The sequence below is a fragment of the Phyllobates terribilis genome, unplaced genomic scaffold (genome assembly GCF_046119375.1).
Source record: "Phyllobates terribilis strain yellow unplaced genomic scaffold, ASM4611937v1 Scaffold_2__4_contigs__length_985480577, whole genome shotgun sequence".
In the NCBI taxonomy this organism is placed as follows: domain Eukaryota; kingdom Metazoa; phylum Chordata; class Amphibia; order Anura; family Dendrobatidae; genus Phyllobates; species Phyllobates terribilis.
Window position 1 is genome coordinate 444,667,770 of NW_027362762.1, and position 19,057 is coordinate 444,686,826.

A 19,057-nucleotide genomic window follows, 5' to 3' on the forward strand; every position below is an offset into this window, starting at 1 on the left:
GATGGCAGCCATTTTTATGTACAATAGTAATTAACTGTATAGACGAATATAGTGCAATATGCTAATTAAGGGTATTTAGGAATTTAATAATAAAAATATTTCCATTACTGTTTTTTTATTTATTCCCAGAAAACCCCTTTAAAAATATAACTGTGTATCGTTCCATGGACTGGTCATAATAATTTAATAACGCTGGAACCATGGTAATGTGGACATAACATAGCAATAGTTAACTAATGTAAACATTACTAACAATGTTATGCCTGGAATAAAACAGATTTTGAAACTTGTATATTATATCTTGATTTCATTAACATTTATTTTTTTCTAAAGTATCCATGGAAATATCACACGCATACTGACCCAGATACTTTTAGTTTATAGCCCTACACGTGGTAAAAAAAAAAACCAATGTACTTTATTTTCTAGTCCAATGTAACAAACAAGAGATTAACTAATTTTTTTAGCAATGAAAAGAAGTATAGCGGAAAAGAAAAGATTCTAGGGGGCAAAGTTAAGGTAATATTGTGACAGATGCACAACTCCATTTTTTATGCTTTGGACATAGGGTTCAAGAAGTCAATTTCTGTTTTTGTTCTGCTTTGTAGAAAGGGTATAATGGATTCAGAGCAAAACATGGAACCTAGTTTATCATGTTGAGAGTGATCTGTACTTCCCCTCCCCCCTCCCTGGCAGAAAGCCACTTTCAGAAAGTGCATGTTTATGGGGAATCAGGTCTATGGACATTTTTTGTGATTAGATATCAGCATCAATTTTTCTGATTGTCTTGGTCATATAATCAGTGGGAAGAAGAAAAAAAATAAGAGACTACCTGCACACAGTCATTTATTACCTTATTGTTATAGTTCATTTTTATTAATCAGTTTTCTTGTGCATGACCTTAGGTTAAAGCCCCATTGTGTGGAAATGCAGGTTGCAGAGCTAGCAGGCGTAACACTTGCATGAAAGCTGTGCCATCCCATTCTTGCTGCATTCTTACGTTACCTCTGGGTAAATGCTGAGGAAACATTCTCAGGCTCATCATACCCATATTCACCCAGATGTTAGACTGCTGTTGGCGAGTCACAGGCTGCTGTCTCAGGAAAAGTAGATAGCGTGGAAAAAGTTCCAGTTCAGGAAGGTTTGATTTGCTGTTTCTGATGACCTAGAAAAAGGCATACAGTCAAATGAAGCCCAACATATTGTCCTGAATGGGTTAGCAGGCCTAACCGGAGGAAAAGAAAACCAAACATTAGAATCACACTTGTCATATTGAATGCTTGTTTATGCTGGACAATTTTTGTTCCACATTTCTGAGAAATCATATTATCCTCTGTGTAATGAGAAAATCAAAAATAAAACACATTCTTTCTCCTGAGTGATTGTCATGGAAAATTTGATCTAATTGTAAGGAATAGGATCCACTGGCAAATATTCCTGTGTGGACTATTCTCCCATATACACAGACCAATGTCGAATTAACCCACTGAAAACTTCTTCTGGGAGTCTAATGTTTTTGGGCGCCCCGGATAACTTATTGTCATGGGAGATGTCGATCGGGCATGTCCGATTTAGGAATGCCAATCACTTTGTTCTCCCGGAGATAAGCCACCGCCAGACGTGTCTGACGACTTTCTCATAGAGAACACATGAACGCTCGGCCAAAAGCCCATGTTGTAGAGGTTAGAGTCTGACTGATTAATTGAGTCTGTGGCCAGGACTCTTTTATACAGGTGACTATGTAAGACAGCTGTCTTTAATGCAGGTAACGAGTTGATTAAGAGCGGCTAAGTGGTCTGTATGAGCCAGAACTCAATGATTTGTAGGGAATCAAATACATATTTCTCACTGCAAAATGCAAATAAATGTATGATTTATATAATGTGATTTTCTTGTTTTTTTGGGGATATTCGATCTCTCAATGTTAAAATTAACCTACCCCTAAAATTATAGACTGTTCATGTCTTTGTCAATGGGCAAACTTACAAAAACAGCAAGGGATCAAATAATTATTTCCCCCACTGCATATGTCGAGGTTGCATAAAAATCTGGCTTAGTTAAATGGACAACTTTGTAGCACTCTCCTTATAATTATCCACATAGCACAAAGTGTCACTAAAGTCATACTGCCCAACCACGGCCAGCATGAATTAGAGCCTGGCTGTGTGACTGCAGCCAGGAATGAGTTACTCTGAAATACCACAGCGTTTCTGAGAAAACATACTTTGAAGAGCTGATGGGTGTAAAAGGGAGAGACAAGACTCATCTGGTAGAGACCCAACCAGCTTCTCCCATCACTTCTCCAGGGGATTGACAGGTATTTTCACACTTGAGGGAGACCAGTTAATCACCTGGAGTGGTGCGAAGAGAAGCCAGCCAAATGGCCGACCAGACTGGATCTTCAAACTATGTTTTCTCAGAAACGTGGGAGCGTTTCAGAAACAATATACCTGGCTGCAACCAGACTCTGATTCATGTGGGGAGTAGTTTTAGCAACATGAATCAACTGACAGGTTTCCTTTAAACCATATTTACATGACTTATTTTCAGAGGTTTCAAGACTCTTCTCTGTCATTTTCAATTGAGACTAAAATATTAGATTTAAAAAAAAGAAGTAATTTCTGAAAAGGTTAGTAGTGAGAGTCCACTCCTCATGAAACGACAACCGTACTGAATAAAGTAGTAAATCCAATATAAGGATTAAAGCTTATATAAAGCTTTCCTAATATCCCAATGTGTGCAATCCAATCTACTATGAAAAAAAAAAAAAAAATTATAATACAATTTATTTATTTATTTTTTCTCGTAATAGATTAGATTGTACACATTGGGATATTAGGAAAGCTTTCCTAATATATATGTTACCTACAGATACAAATTATATTTGGACTTTACACCACTTTCATGACTGCAACCTTCATATTAGACACTTTATCACAGTCTGATGATGTGATGACATGATCAAGCTTTATATGACATCAAATATATTTTTCTTGTGGTCAGTCATGCCTCTATGAACATGAAAAGTGGGGCGCAAGTAAAATCAATTTCCATTATGCACCCAGAATTCTATGACATGTGAATGTGAATTACTACTTACTGGTCGAGGTAAGGACAGGTTTGCTCCATACCAGTGATACAAGGCTCTCCATACTGGCTCAGGAACGATTTCATAATCTTTTCCCCGAAAAAGAGATGGATTTTGTTTTAAACGGCCTCCTTCCAGGGTTAAGGAAGGTACCTAGAAGGAACAATAGAGAATATTAACTTACTAACATATGCTGTTAAAATAAAATTAAGTATTTTGTGTTTTTGTCAATTTATAATGATTGAAGAATATTTCTTTCAAAAACAATAAAAAAAAGTACACAACGGACAATCAATTTTTCTTTATATTCTTACAGCTTCTGAGACCACATCACAGGTATCAGATGATGAGTGATAAAAATAATTTCCTCTTTAATGGGTACATTTATTTATTTTCCAACTTTTCACTGACAAAACTACATTTGGAAGCATTATATTCTGAAACAAGGCCATTTATACATCTATTTCTGAGAAGAGAAAATAATGTATGACAGAACAACCATAAGGGTCAAAAGTGTAGCTAGAAGTTATTTGACCTGAAGAAAAAATAGGAAGTATATTTATTAAAGGGAATCGGTCAGTAAGATCAACCTCCAAACTACACATAAGGGCATGTAGGTCTTTGAATGTCAAATCCATTACCACCTTTATATCTTCATATCTGTTGCAGCAGTCCCAAGTGAGAAGAGTTCTAACCCATATACAAATTGAAGCGTTAATTGCTCTTGATGTGACAGATAACTTTCCAAGTGTCTACCTTCCCAGGTTGTTTCACCGTCCAGCACCAGCCTCTTTAGATTGATTGATAGCGCACTGTCCGATTTCCTTGCCTAATGTCATACACACAGGAAGTTATCAATAAAGCTAAAGAGGCAGGTGCTGGGAGGGAAAACAACCTAAAAAGGCAGAGGCCAAGAGCACTTACCACCTCATTTGCTTATGAATTTATACATTGATTTTTCTGGAATGCAGCAACAAAAATAAGATATAAAGGCGTCATTGGATTTGTCTTGCAATGACCTGCATGCAACTGTATGATATATATACAGTGCATTGTGAAAGTACTTAGCCCCCTTGAAATTTTCTACCTTTTGCCACTGTTGTGGCGAAGTTTAAAGCCGGATTTGGATACAAAAAGATTTCCCAAGTTTTAAACATCTCAAGGAGCACTGTGCAAGCGATCATATTGAAATGGAAGGAGTATCAGACCACTGCAAATCTACCAAGACACGGCCGTCCCTCTAAACTTTCATCTCGAACAAGGAGAAGACTGATCAGAGCTGCAGCCAAAAGGCCCAAGATCACGCTGGATGAACAGCAGAGATCTACAGCTGAGGTGGGAGAGTCTGTCCATAGGACAACAATCACTCGTACACTGCACAAATCTGGCGTTTATGGAAGAGTGGCAAGAAGAAAGCCATTTCTGAAAGATATTCATGAAAAGTCTTGTTTTAAGGTTTGCCACAAGCCACCTGGGAGACACACCAAACATGTTGAATAAGATGCTCTGGTTAGATGAAACCAAAATCAAACTTTTTGGCCACAATGCAAAACGATATGTTTGGCGTAAAATCAACACAGCTCATCACCCTCAAAACACCATCCCCACTGTCAAACATGGTGGTAGCAGCATCAAGGTTTGGGCCTGCTTTTCTTCAGCAGGGACAGGGAAGATGGATAAAATTGATGGGAAGATGGACGAAGGCAAATACAGGACCATTCTGGAAGAAAACCTGTTGGAGTCTGCAAAAGACCTGAGACTGGGACGGAGATTTATCTTCCAACAAGACAATGATCCCAAACATAAAGCAAAATCTACAATGGAATGGTTCAAAAATAAATGTATCCAGGTGTTAGAATGGCCAAGTCAAAGTCCAGACCTGAATCCAATCGAGAATCTGTGGAAAGAGCTGAAAACTGCTGTTCACAAACGCTCTCCATCCAACCTCAAGGAGCTCGAGCTGTTTTGCAAGGAAGAATGGGCAAGAATTTCATCCGATGTGCAAAACTGATAGAGACATATCCCAAGCAACTTGCAGCAGTAACTGCAGCAAAAGGTGGCGCTACAAAGTATTAACTCAAGGGGGAAGAATAATATTGCACGCCCCACTTTTCAGTTTTTAATTTGTTAAAAAAGTTTTAAATATCCAATAAATTTCGTTCCACTTAATGATTGTGTCCCACTTGTTGTTGATTCTTCCCCAAAAAATTAGAATTTTATATCTTTATGTTTGAAGCCAGAAATGTGGCAAAAGGTAGAAAAGTTCAAGGGGGTCAAATACTTTCACAATGCAGTGTATATGAATTATAATGTGGAAGGGAGGCCATTACATTTGCTATCCCACTCCTTTCATAGCCATGTAACTACATCAGATTGTCCTGCCTACACATAAGTCTGCACTTCTAAAATGTAATCACTCCTCTTTCTCTTCCTATGTATAATGTAAGGCATTAACAAATCTGAAAAATTCATTTTGATTTTATAGGGCTCAGAAATTGATTTTAATGAGTTTTAAATTTTGAATTTTTTCAACTGCAAAACATGAAAATGTGATAATGACTAAACAGTTTTGTCAAAGTGCTACTGTATCATTAGCATATGCAAGTTTAAGATCAATTAGCAATTCTAATTCCATTTTTAATGTATCTCAGATGTGAGAAACTTTATAAATAGTTACTCAATTTTCAAGTGTAATTTTGTTCAGCGAAGCTATAAACATAAACTGGCCAGTCTGTAGTGAGGATTTAGTATTTTCTGAAAGTGTTTTTAACTCCTTCACCCCCAAGCCTGTTTTCACCTTCCTGATCAGGCCAATTTTTGTCAATTCTGACCACTGTCACATTATGAGGTCACAACTCTGGAACGCTTCAACGGATCCCACTGATCTGAGCTTGTTTTATCGTGACACGTGGTACTTCATGTTCGTGGTAAATTTTGGTCAATATGATTTGCGTTTATTTATGAAAATTAAAAAAAAAAGTGAAAAGTTTTGCAATTTTCAAACTTTTAATTTTTATGTCCTTAAGCCAGAGAGTCATATCACACAAAATAGTTAATAAATAACATTTACCACATGTCTTCTTTACATCAGCGTCATTTTTTTTTAAATATTTTTTTTTGGTTAGGCAGTTAGAAGGTTTATCAGCAATTTTATCAATTTTCAAACAAAATTTACAAAACTAATTTTTTTTAGGAACCACAGCACATTTGAAGTTACTGTGAGTGGCCTATGCGACAGAACATACCCAAAAGTGGCACCGTTTTAAAAACTATACCCAAAAAGTGTATTAACCCTTTAGGGGCTTCACCAGAATTAAAGCAATGTGGAAGGAAAAAATGTAAATGTTATGTTTTGCTTTAGCCCCAAATTTTTTATTTTCACAAGAGTAACAGGGGGAAATGGACCATACAATTTGTTGTGCAATTTCTCCTGAGTAACCTGAGTGGTGCAAATCTACTGTTTGGGCGCACGGCATGGTTCAGAAGTGAAGGAACGTCATTCAACTTTTGGAGCACAAAATTAGCTGGAATAGAAAGTAGACGTAATGTCGCATTTGTAGAGTGCCTGATGTGCCTAAACAGGGGAAACCCCCCACAATTGACCCCACTTTGGAAACTATACCCCTCTCAAGGAATTTATCTAAAGGTGTGGTGAGCACCTCGAACCCACAGGTGCTTCACAGAATTTTATAATGTTGAGCCATGAAAATGAAAAATACATTTTTCCTGAAAAATGTTGCTTTAGCCCCAAATTTTTTCCCTTTCACAATAGTAACAGTAGAAAATATACCCCAACATATATTGTATCATTTCTCCTGAGTACACTAATTACCATTTTTTCCACTAAAATGTTGCTTTAGCCCCATGTTTTCAATTTTCAAAAGGGTTAATAGAAGAAAATGGACAATACAATTTGTTACACAATTTCTCCTGAGTACGCCAATACCCAAAATGAGGTCAAAACTACTTCTGAGGCACAGAGAAAAGCTCAGAAGGGAAGGAGCTCCATATTCTAGTGCAAATTTTGCTGGAATGGTTTGAGAGTGCTATGTCACATTGGCAGAGCTCCTGAACGGGCAGGACATCAGAACCCCCCTCCATAAGTTACTTAATTTTACAAACTACACCTCTCAATTAATTCATCTAGGGGTGCAGTGATCATATTGACACAACGGTTGTGTCACAGAATTTTATACCATTGGGCAGTGAAGAAAAAATAATTACATTTTTTACCACAAAGTTTGTTTTAGCCCTAGATTTTACATTTTCACACTGAGAAACAGGTAAAAATGGCTCCAAAATGTGTCACACAATTTTTGCTGAACGTGGCAATACTCCATATGTGGCTGTACTGTACTGCTTAGCCATACGGTGATTCTCAGGAGGGACGGAGCGCTATTTGACTGTGAGAATAAATTATTGTAGAATAATTTGGTGACTCCATATACAGAGCCCTTAAGTATCAGAAGAGCAGAATTTCCCCTCGAGTGACCCCATTTTGGAAATTAAACTCCTCTAGAAATTTACCTACAGGTGTAGTGACAATTTTGACTCCATGGGTATTTTCCAGAAACAAGCAGCAGTGGATGCTGCTGAGTGAAAATTGCAAATCTGCCATTGTAGTGTCAGTACATTATGTCCAGTTCGTGCTTCTGGAGACGAGTACCCCGTAAATTAGGCGGGTTCTTATCGCTACAGAAATGCCAAACATGTGGATGCTAAATGTGGCACACTAGGGCTCAGGAGAAAGGGGGGCATTTAGATTTGGGAGGCAGAATTTGCTGGATTTTTTTTTGGGGGGGGAAGGGGGAGCCATAGTGCTTCTCGAGAACCTTTGTGCTACCAGTAACGTGGAAGCCCCCTATATTTCCATTGACAGGTGACGGACCTGAGAGGGGACTTGCTTTTTTGTGGATTGAGTAAAAGCTTTTATTGGGAACATTTTGGATGACATTTATCTGGCGCTCTACGCTGAGCACTTACATCTGGGTTTCCGTCTAAATCTCCGAGTGACGTGATTCAGATGAAACCCCCGAGGGATCTATTAACTATAATGAGACAGCAGAGTTACTCTGGGCTTCGTCTGGCCTCTCTTCAGCAGTGTCCTTTTCAGAGGTGCACAAAACTGTGGCCAACTGCAATTTTATGCGTCCTTAAAAAGACCGACACCGTTGGATCAAAGGCCACACGGCATCCACAGTATCTGTAGCGGCCTCATAATTGGGAGTCTTCTGCCGGGGTTTCCGTCTGAATCACGTATTTCAGAAATTTACACGGAAACCCTGATGCAGGATAAATATGAGCCGAGCCTTACTGCGATCTTTGAGAGGTAGAATTAACAAAATCAACAGCAGGTGAAGAATTGTTTTTATTTATTTTTTTTAGGCCATTCCTCGTGCAGTATAAGTGACTGCTTTATTCTTCAGGTCGGTGCGATAACAGCGATACCAGATTTATATCGGGATTTTATGTTTGGCTGCTGTCACACAGACAATTTTTTTGCAAAAACTAGTTTTTGCATTGCCATATTTTCAGAGCTATAACTTTTTTGTGTCTACCGATAGTCATGTGAGGGTTGCATTTTGAGGAACGAGTTGACGTTTTGATGGGTACCATTTTCGGGAGCACAAAAAAAATGTCATCGCTTTCTATTCCGATTTTTGGGAGGCAGAATGAAGAAAGACCAGCAAATACAGGAATTATTTTTGGATTATTTTTTTATGCTGTTCACGATATGGTAAAAACTATGTTATAGAAAAAAGAATTGTTTTAGCATCGCTATATTCTGAGAGCTATAGCTTTTTTTATTTCTCTGCTGATGGAGCTGTATGGCAGGTTATTTTTTGCGGGACAAGATGGTGTTTTCAGCAATACCATTTTTCTTTCCATTCGACTTTTTGATCGCGTTTTATTCCACTTTTTGTTTGGAAAGTATGATCGAAAAGCAGTTTTTTTCTGATTAATTAATTTTTTTAGTGTTCACTGAAAGGGATAACTAGTGTTACAGGTTTATTGGTCGGGTCGTTCCGGACGCGGCGATACCAAAATATTTTTTTTGTACATGAATATGGGTATAATATTATTTGCATTTTTTCTAACTTATTTTCTTATTATTTTGTTTTTATATTTTTTCCAGTTTTACTTAGTCCTTCAATTAAACTTTAACCTTTAGTAGTCTGATCGCTGGTATAATGCATTGCAATTCTTCAGCACTGACAGAGGCCTCTTAGATCATGCTCTCAGCATGGTCTAACTGGCTTGCCGACCCAGAAGTAGTCATCGTAGGCGATCGGGCCCTCGCGATGATGTTGCAGGGATGCCGATTGGACAGGAGAAGGAGCCCCCTCCCTTCTCCTAGCATCTCAAATGCTGTGATAGACACACACACCTAGGGGGCAGGATACCCTGAATGAAAAATGACAAGCGCTTTAAAGAAAAAAGTCTGGTGTTACAGCACCGCTCTGCTGACATCAAAAGGTGAAGCTGTAATACTACATACAACCTGTGGACTAGTATGGCATTGTTTGTAGAAAAAAGCAGCCATGTTTCTATAATCCTGTGCAACCCATTTATTTCACAGTAAAATATCAATAAAATGTTGCAAACTGATTTGTTTCTATCTTGTACATATGTTAAAATTCTATGCACTTCTCTGCTGCAGTTGTGGCTTTAGCACTTTGTGTGAGTGGCACCGAGTGCCATTATTTAGAATTCTGGGCATCAGTTTTGCTTTATAGATTGATACTTTCAACTCAATGGTCTCCTGCTGTGTTTTTACAATTGTGCTAGTAGTCTGCAACACTTCAGCATCATCATCTCCCAAAACTTATTTCACTCTTTGAATTCTCAAAGTATCTAAGAGAACATTAAATGTTACAGCACCTTGACTTTAGATTACCATCTGACTCAAATGTTGAGTTTTTTGGTAATTACATACAATCTAATACAATTTTAAAGAGGACTTTTCATCAAATTTTAATGTCGAACTAGACAAGTGATGTAAAAGGCACTGCAGAGCCAAATAAAGCCATTCTTTTGGTATTTACAGTCTGCTCTTCTCACTGCATAGTGATGACGTGTTGGAGCACAGTAGAACTATGATTAACTAACAGCTTTCATGTCCAGACTCCAGCAGTCAGTGAGGGGAGAGGGGCAGTACAGCAAAAGTTGCGCCTCATTACAAACACTTCAAGTAGCTCTTCTCTCAAATTCAAATGAGCTTTATTGGCAGGAACAAATATACATTAGCATTGCCAAAGCAAGTGTAATGCTGCCCATTCTGCTCTACTGCCCCTCCCCACACTGACTGCTGGAGATGAAAGCTGGAACCTGCTAATCACACTCAGGTCTGCTGTGCTCCAGCATATGTATTCATACTCTGCAGTAAGGAGAGCAGATAGTGGGAATATGCCTCACAGAGAGCCTGTTCCAAGCTATAATGGGGGTGTGCTCTATTTCCCCTCGTATGTGAATTCCTGCTTATGATTGGCAGGGCTGGCAGCATTATGAGAGGAGAGCTTCTAGAAGTGTTTGTAATAAGACAACTCTGCAGCACAGCCCCTTCCCCCACAGTGACTGCCAAAAATGAGATCTGAAAGCGGTCAGTTAATCACACTCTGTTCTGCTGAGCTCCAGTAAATTTCATCTCTCTGCAGTGAGAAGAGAAGACTATGTCAATGCTACTGTGGGGGTTTATTTTCATTTCCCCAGTGTATGATTGTTCAGCATTAAAGAAGATGGCTTACACACCCCCAATCAACAATTCTCTGGTAACCATTTAAGTGACAAATACTTTGAATACATAGCTCCGCAACGGAGAGGAGAAATTTATATATATTAAAAAAAAAACACAACTTTTTTTTCCCCAGTCTGCAGCACTTATTTTATTATGTGTCCTGTACAATAAGAAAAAAAATGGTAAATGGTCCTCTTTAATTCAGTGGTAATGCAGAATGTGTGGCATATGCTCACTAATTTGTAAATGATTGATATTATAAAGTTTTTGACCCAGAAATGATGATCATGAACCAGACAATGTTTATTCAAATTAATTTTATGGAGCTTAGGAATGGCAGCCACAGTGTTTAGTGAAGTGTTCTCTAAAAATGTCTAGAGTAGTTAGTTATGTGGTTTTATTTTAACTAATCAACATGTCCCACTTAGCATAGCTCCCTCAATACCTCAGTTTTACCTTTCCAGTGTCATCATGTGAGCAATGGTGAGTAAAGGGGGCTGGCTGACTGCTTATATTAATAGTTATGCTAGCCCCCTTCTCTATGTATTTGCAGTGAACATGCTAATTTAGTTATTGAAATGGTCAGCCAGCCCCCTTTACAAGAAACATTTTCCTTTGTTAGGCATGGGAACTGAGATGGAGCTGCTGGCACAAAGGGAATCTGTCACCAGGTTTTTGCTACCCCTTTTGAGAGCAGCATGATGTAGGGGAAGAGACCCTGATTCCAGAGACGTATCACTTACTGGGCTGAATGCTGTCATTTTGATAAAATCCGTGTTTTATCTATTACGGATCTACCAACTCTCTGAATGCTGAACTCAGTATAACCCCATCAGCACAACTGTTTGGCAGTTTTCTGTAAACTCTGCGTAGGCAGAAAGCGGCCAATCAATGGTGGGGGCGGAGTTACACAGAGCTCATGAATATAGAGGACTACATGGCAGCAGTTTTACTATCCTCTAGTGATAATCTCCTGCTGATAAAACACAGATTTTTATCAAAACTAATGCAAGCAGCCTGCTAAGTGACATCACTGAAATCAGGGTCTCTGTGAATCATGCCGCTCTCAGATTTGATAACAGATTCTCTTTGATACTTGGGGTAAACGGAAGGCATTGGAGGAGCTTTGTCAACTGAATTATAGTTAGTAAGTTATATAGTCGCATAAATTAGAAATCTAAACATTTTAGTGGACGGCCTCTTTATTTATCTAGCAAAAGAAGAAAAAAGTTTAACCTTTGACCATAAGCAGGCACGTGAAATGTATTATACAAGTCCTAGGAAAATTTTCTTTTAACATAATATTAATAGGTATGGGAGGCCTCTTAGACTTTTACCTTATTGATTAAATTCAACAGAAATGTAAAAAAGATACACTGAATGTACAACTCACCTTTACATTCTCTTGCGTTACCAGTGGCTGGTTGTCAATAGCACCAGGTTTCTGTGGATTAAGCTGCAATAATATGCTACCATTGGAACCGCTCAGACACTGGTTATTGTTATCCGAAGTGTTATGCTGGCGTGCAAAGCACATGTCAGCACCCGGCGTGCCGGAATAAGGGAAAACTGGAAAAGAAAGTCACATTTTCATTATAAAGAAATATAAATAAGTCAAATTTATCGGAAAGCTTAGATTCTCCCTGTTATCACTGCCCTCTACTTAACTGACAGCAGAGAGGCCCTGTTGCAAGTCAAGCAGCGGAGGGCGCCACTTCACAGGAGGGAAAATTCAAAGACTGTAAATGGACATTAGCAGCAATAGACTGACTCTACTGAAGTGGTTTGAACTATTTAATTAGTATGCTCTCACCAGGTTAAAGGTGATTGTGAAAGGAGAAGGAGGAGAGGAGTTGTGACAACAGTTTTATCAACTGTATATAGAGGTGTTACTTTTCATTGTACTCCAGTCAGCGATGATAACAAGACTGCTGGTAAGTCTTTTGTACAGAACAGGAATAGTTAGTCTAGCATAAATTGTGACAGTTGCACAAAAAAAAAATGGAAAAACAAACATAAAAAAGGAAACCTAAAATAGCCGAATTAAACAATACAATCATTTTGTGCATCACATTTTGTTAGACATTTTTAAGAAAATTTTCCACTGTTACTGACAGAGAAACATAGATTTGCGGGAAAGTAGATTGCTAAATATGCTAAATCTTGGCATAAATTTCTGAGAAAAAGTAAGCCAAGTTACAACTGATGTAAAGTTAGATTAGTCAATCTAAACAAGTATTGAAGTTATCAGACACAATGAACCACTAAATTTGATAAAACTCCCTAACTTTTACAGTGTATTCCTAAAGTAGACAGTCTTAACATGAATTAAATCTTTCAAAGTGGCGTAATAACATTGCAATTTAGGCCATGCCCTTTTCCTCACTAGCCACGTCCACCTTTCTACTATCCTCACCCTTTCCAAGTATAGTTGTCATTTCTTGGTTCATTAAAGGGCAATCCCTTTTTAATTCCTATGTTTCTCCCCAGTAAAGTAAACTATACTTACCTCCAGAGACGACACTGTTCCATCAGTGTCGGTACTGGCTCAACCTGTGCTTTTGTGACATTTTTATGTCACTCAATCCCTGTGGCCAATCAGCATTGGCCTCACTCTCCCCTACTTTGGACAAATCAAGACATCCAGAGGAAATGAGAGCTGCTGCTGTCCGCTCACTTCTTCTGTATGTCAATTACATCCATAGGAGAGGAGAGTGAAGCCAGCACTGATTGGCCACAGGGATGTCACGACATAATGACATGAGCTCCTGAAAGAGCCAGTGCTGACACCACTGGAACAACGCCAGCACCAGGGGCAAGTGTTATTATTTTACTGGGGGAAAACATAGTGGAGAACCGCTTTAAAGTACAGTTTGGTCAGAAAATATTTGTACAGCGAGCAAATTTTTGTGATTTTCACTCTGCATGCCACTTTTTTTTTATTTAAAATGAAACAACTGAGACGCAATTGAAGTGTAGACTTTCAGGTTTAATTAAAGGGGTTGAACAAAAATATTCTGTGAAATGTTTAGGAGTTGCAACCATTTTTCTATAAAGACTCCTCATTTCAAAAGTAATTGGACAAATTAACTTTAACATAAATAAAATGTTTATTTTTAAAAATTTATAGATAAACCTTTTCTGGCAGTGACTGCCTGAAGTCTGGAAGCCACAGATGTCACCAGATGCTGGGTTTCCTCCTTTAGAATGACAGGCCTTTACTGCAGCTGACTTCAGTTGTTGCTTGTTTGTGGGTCTTTCTGCCTTGAATGTTGTCTTAACCATGTGAAATGCTGCTCCGTGGGGTTGAGACCTGATGATTGACGCAGCCAATGCCAATATTCCACTTCTTTGTCTTAAAAAACTCCTTGGTTGCTTTCGCAGTAAGTTTTCGGCCATTGTCCACCTGTACTGTGAATTGCCATCCAATCAACCTTGCTGTATTTGGTTGAATTTGAGCAGAAAGTATAGCCCTGTACAGTTCAGAGTTCATATGGCTGTTTCTGTCTTCAGTCACATCATCAATAAACACTAGTGTCCCAGTGCCATTGGAAGCCATACATGCCCATGCCATCACACTGCCTCCACCATGTTTTACAGAGGATGTAGTGTGCTTTGGATAATGAGCTGTTCCAAGCCTTCTCCATACTTTCTTCTTTCCATCATTCTGGTACAGGTTGATCTTCGTTTCATCAGTTCAAAGAATGCTTTTCCAGAACTGGTTAGACACTCCCCTTGAAAAAGGTGCCGGGAGCACCGAAACGTGCGTAGGGGCAGGAGACTGAGTGGTGAAGTACACGAGCAGGGTAATTATCACGCTATTATTACTTAACATGTTACTATTTTATTACTGTAGTCTTTAACATAGCCTGTACTCCCTGCTTGCTGTGATTACAGGGTATACCTGTGCTTTATATATCTCTTTTTGCTAATGAGACTGTGGCAGCATGAGATATAACTAACAATCTACAATTTTGATAGATAATTATTGCTGCTATGGCCCCATTTGTCATCATTATATATTATTTATTAATAATTTAAGCTGTTACTCTAGGTCTTCCCTGTATATACATGTATTGATATATAACCTTTTGTATGCTTGCTCATTATGTTGTGAGCCTGTACTTATACCTCTGCATCTATTACTAAGGAGGAATTATTCTCATGTGTCGAGGCCATTACGCGCGGCTCTTTTATTGTGTTTTTCTATGTGTTTTCAATAAATATGATCTGAGTTTGTTGTAACTTATGGTCTGGATCTTGTTTGACTCAATAACGGTGCTCTGTAGGTTGGATAATTTATGAGTCGTTAGATCAATGATGTATTGGGCTGCCCAGAATTTTCTTGTTTTCCAGAACTGGGCTGGGTTCTTTAGACAATTTTTTTTTGCAAAAGTCTAATCTGGCCTTTCTATTTTTGTGGTGTTGTGTTTTGTAGTGAACCCTCTGTATGTGCTCTCATGAAGTCTTCTCTTTAGGCCACGTGCACACATTGAGTATTTGGTCAGTTTTTTACCGCAGTATTTGTAAACCAAAACCAGGAGTGGGACAATCAGAGGAAAAGTATAATAGAAACGTCACCACTTCTGTATTCATCACCCACTCCTGGTTTTGGCTTACAAATACTGAGGTAAAATACTGACCAAATACTGAACATTTGAACGTGGCCTTATAGTAGACTTAGATACTGAAACACCTAAAGTATTTTTAGGACTGTAAGACGCATTTTTTAACAAGAAAAACTCTTGGTAAAAAGTGTGCGTGTCTTTTAGTCCAGAGGCAGCTTCCTGTGATGGAAGATAACGCTGATACTGCGTCCTCCCCGATCACAGACAGCGCTCCCTCTCTCCTCTTGCTCTGCACTAATCTATGTTATCGATGCAGAGCAGGAGAGAAAGCTAACCGGCAGCAACGGAGGCTGCAGGACCTTCTGAAACAGTAATTCCAGGATCTTTCAAGTCATGTAACTGATCACATGACTTGAAAGGTGCTTGACTTAATCAAGTGGGAGGTCCTGCAAATGCTCAGCTACTGCAGCCTCCATACAGGTCCCGGTCAGGAACTGCAGGATGTGGTAATGTATAGTTAGTGTGTGTGTGTGTGTGTGTGTGTGTGTGTGTGTGTGTGTGTGTGTGTATTGCTATATATGCATGCAGCAGAGCCATTTGTGTCATTATGTGCATGTAGCAGAGCTGTATATGTATATGCATGTAGCAGAGCTGTATGTGTGTCGTTATGTGCATGTAGCAGAGCTGTATATGCATGTAGTAGAGCTGTGTGTATATGTGCATGTATTTTCTTCAGCATGGAATGGATTCTGCGATCACCCACCACTGTTGTCTTCCATGGACGTCCAGGCCTTTTTGAGCTCTTTTTTTTTGCAGAATGTACTAAACTGTTAGATTTGGCAACTCCTAACATTTCTGCTCTCTCTATGATGGATTTCTTCTTTTTTTCAGCCTAATGATGGGCTGTTTCTCTTTAATTGAGAACTCCTATAACCCTATATTGTGGGTTCAGAGCAACAGCTTGCAAATGCACATGCCACATCTGGAATCAGCTCCAGACCTTTTACCTGCTTAACTGATGATGGATTAATGAGGGAATAGCCCATGGAGCCCGTTAAAGAGCATTTGCGATAACTGTCCAATTACTTTTGGTCCCTTGAAAAAAAAGCAACTACATATTAAAAAGATGTCATTTTTAAACTTATACTCCAATAAGGATGTGAATACTCTCAAATTAAAACTTTAGAGTCTGCAATGTAATCCCATATTGGTTATATAACTGTATCTTGAATAGGTTATGGTAAACCGCTACAATGCTTGATTATATATCGCTCTCCGACAGATCGGTGCATGACCAGACCTCATGTGATGTCTGTGATCTCACACATGGCTGCCATGCAAATTGCGCTGGAAACATAGGAGGTGAAGATGTTAAATGCTCACATTTTCTCTGTTTTTAAGTTCCTACAAGATAACTGTATTGCAGGTCTCGGTCACTGAACAGAAATTACTCTGTAGTGCATTACTTCTCTTTCTAAGCAAATGGATTAAAACTTCAGGGACCTATGATCGCACACAACAAAAATCTATAGACACCTTATTTGATTTTCGACCATCTTTTCTACTGTCTTGTTTAATGGAAAACATATTCATTTCCCTATAGACTTCACCTCAGATAGAACCAGACATAAAAGCACTGCTTGGAAACGGCCCTTAACCTTACCGCTGGTTGTTGTCTCTGAAGCTTCCGACGCAGAAGATATGTTATCGGAAGATTTCTCTTCTGTAGTGCTATGTACATTAGTGCCTGTCTTGTCATCTTCCCTTTGATCCAATGAGGATGCCCCCAGCGAGTACCGGCTGCCATTTAATGATGGAGAAGGCTCAATAACAACAGGTTTAGATTCCTAAAAAAAATAAAAATAAAAGAAAGAAATAAAAAATTAAGCTAAAAAGCAACAAATTTATACATAAGTCATTACTTCAACATTATGGAAACATTAATGATGAATGATTTAAAAATATTAGTGGCAATAACACTAATATATTAAAGCATCTGCAATAAGTTAGACATGCAATGTATCATTAAAAGAAAAACTCAAAAAGGTTATAAGCTGTACCAAACAAAAATGATCACTAGAAAAAAATTTTAAGGGACACTCCTGTGAACTAAAAAAGGTAGCCAGCAGATAAAAGATCTTAATGCTCCTGTGGCGGACCAATGCAGTGATGTGCTATGCTGTAGAAGAAACCATTAGTAGTGTGTATTAATAAAACATACAAACAGCATTTCAGTATCCACGATTCCTCTCTGAAAGGTATCTGCTAAAGAGATGATGGCCAACATAGAAGCGGTCACATTGAACATGCTGTCAGATCTGCAGGTAATATGTTGTAGGTTTTATTTTTTCATAGAAATCCTGACATACTCGGGGCCTGGGAGTCCAGGGGGCGGTCCTTAATAAATGATTGACATCTCTGTATGCACACGTCTTCAAGTACCACAGCATTGCCAAGCACACAAGTTCCCTTTAACAGAGGCTGGCTGAGTGTAAAATAAACTGGATATTCTAGACTAGAGGTCCCCAACCTGTGGCTTGGGAGCCACATGAAGCATTATTACTTAAGGCAGAACTAAAGGGACATCATTACTTTATAAGCAAAACTTACTATTTTCTTAAGGGATTCTTGGGGGGGGATTATAGCTTTCAAAGAGGGGGCTTGTGCGATTTCACTACATGTACTGTGGCTCATGACCATGTTTCAGAGCCGAATGCGATTCTCAAGGTAAGAACGTTTTGGGACTCCTGACCTAGACTATGACTATAAAAATATCTCTTCTAATAGCCAAAAATTTAGCACTAAAACCAGAAGAAATGTGTAGCTATGAGGTCCGATAACCCAACTGTTTTCAGAAATACCAAATTGTTTATTGTTCTATAAAAGTTCAGAAACTGCTAAAGATGACAAAGAAGGTGAAATGACAACAAGAGATTTACTCTCAAAGGAGTTATGTGCCCACGATGCAGAAATGCTCCGGATTTTTCCTGAGCGTTTCTGCATCTCCCCTGGCAGAAAAAACGCATGCGGATTGTACATGCGGATTGTACATGCGGATTGTACATGTGGATTCTACATGCGGATTGTACATGAGGATTGTACATGAGGATTGTACATGAGGATTGTACATGAGGATTGTACATGAGGATTGTACATGCGGATTGTACATGCGGATTGTACATGCGTTTTCCTGCCAGGGACATGCGGATGTGAAGCGTTCTTCACTTGCATTTCCGCATACGGGTTGACAAGCGCTTTCCAAGCGATTTTAGCATCACTTGGAAAGTGCTTGTCAACTTGGTCACACTATATAAATCCATGCAAACAGCATGGATTTATATAGTGTGACCGTAAAAGAAAGATAAAAAATAAATATTATACTTACCTTCTGATGGCCAACGGTGTCCTTATCCGATCAGTCTTGGCTTGCCAGCAGCTCACGGTGGACTAAAAGGACCTGCCATGATGTCATTTAGTCATGTGACCGCCGACATCAGCGGTTGCGTGACCCGTCACATGACTAAATGACGTCATGGCAGGTCCTTTTAAGACCATTGCGAGCTGCCGGCAAGCCAGGACGCATCGGATAAAGACACAGGGGGCCATCAGAAGGCGAGTATAATGTATATTTTTTATTTTATTCTTTTTTTTTACAGGTACTATGGT

At 38.8% G+C, this 19,057-nt stretch overlaps 1 protein-coding gene across 3 annotated transcripts in view; it reads right to left on the reverse strand.

Annotated features, from left to right (window-relative positions):
- The window catches only part of USP32 (ubiquitin specific peptidase 32), a 257,900-nt gene that overhangs the window by 86,086 nt on the left and 152,757 nt on the right, over positions 1 to 19,057 (reverse strand). For 2 of the 3 annotated variants that reach the window (XM_073665477.1, XM_073665479.1), the window contains 4 exons: positions 17,055 to 17,238; positions 12,217 to 12,392; positions 3,101 to 3,241; positions 1,006 to 1,165 (listed from right to left, as the gene is read on the reverse strand). In XM_073665477.1, the coding sequence (XP_073521578.1) occupies positions 1,006 to 1,165; positions 3,101 to 3,241; positions 12,217 to 12,392; positions 17,055 to 17,238 (661 nt within the window). The remainder of the gene's footprint in view (positions 1 to 1,005; positions 1,166 to 3,100; positions 3,242 to 12,216; positions 12,393 to 17,054; positions 17,239 to 19,057) is intronic. The other variant, XM_073665478.1, reaches the window with a different exon arrangement.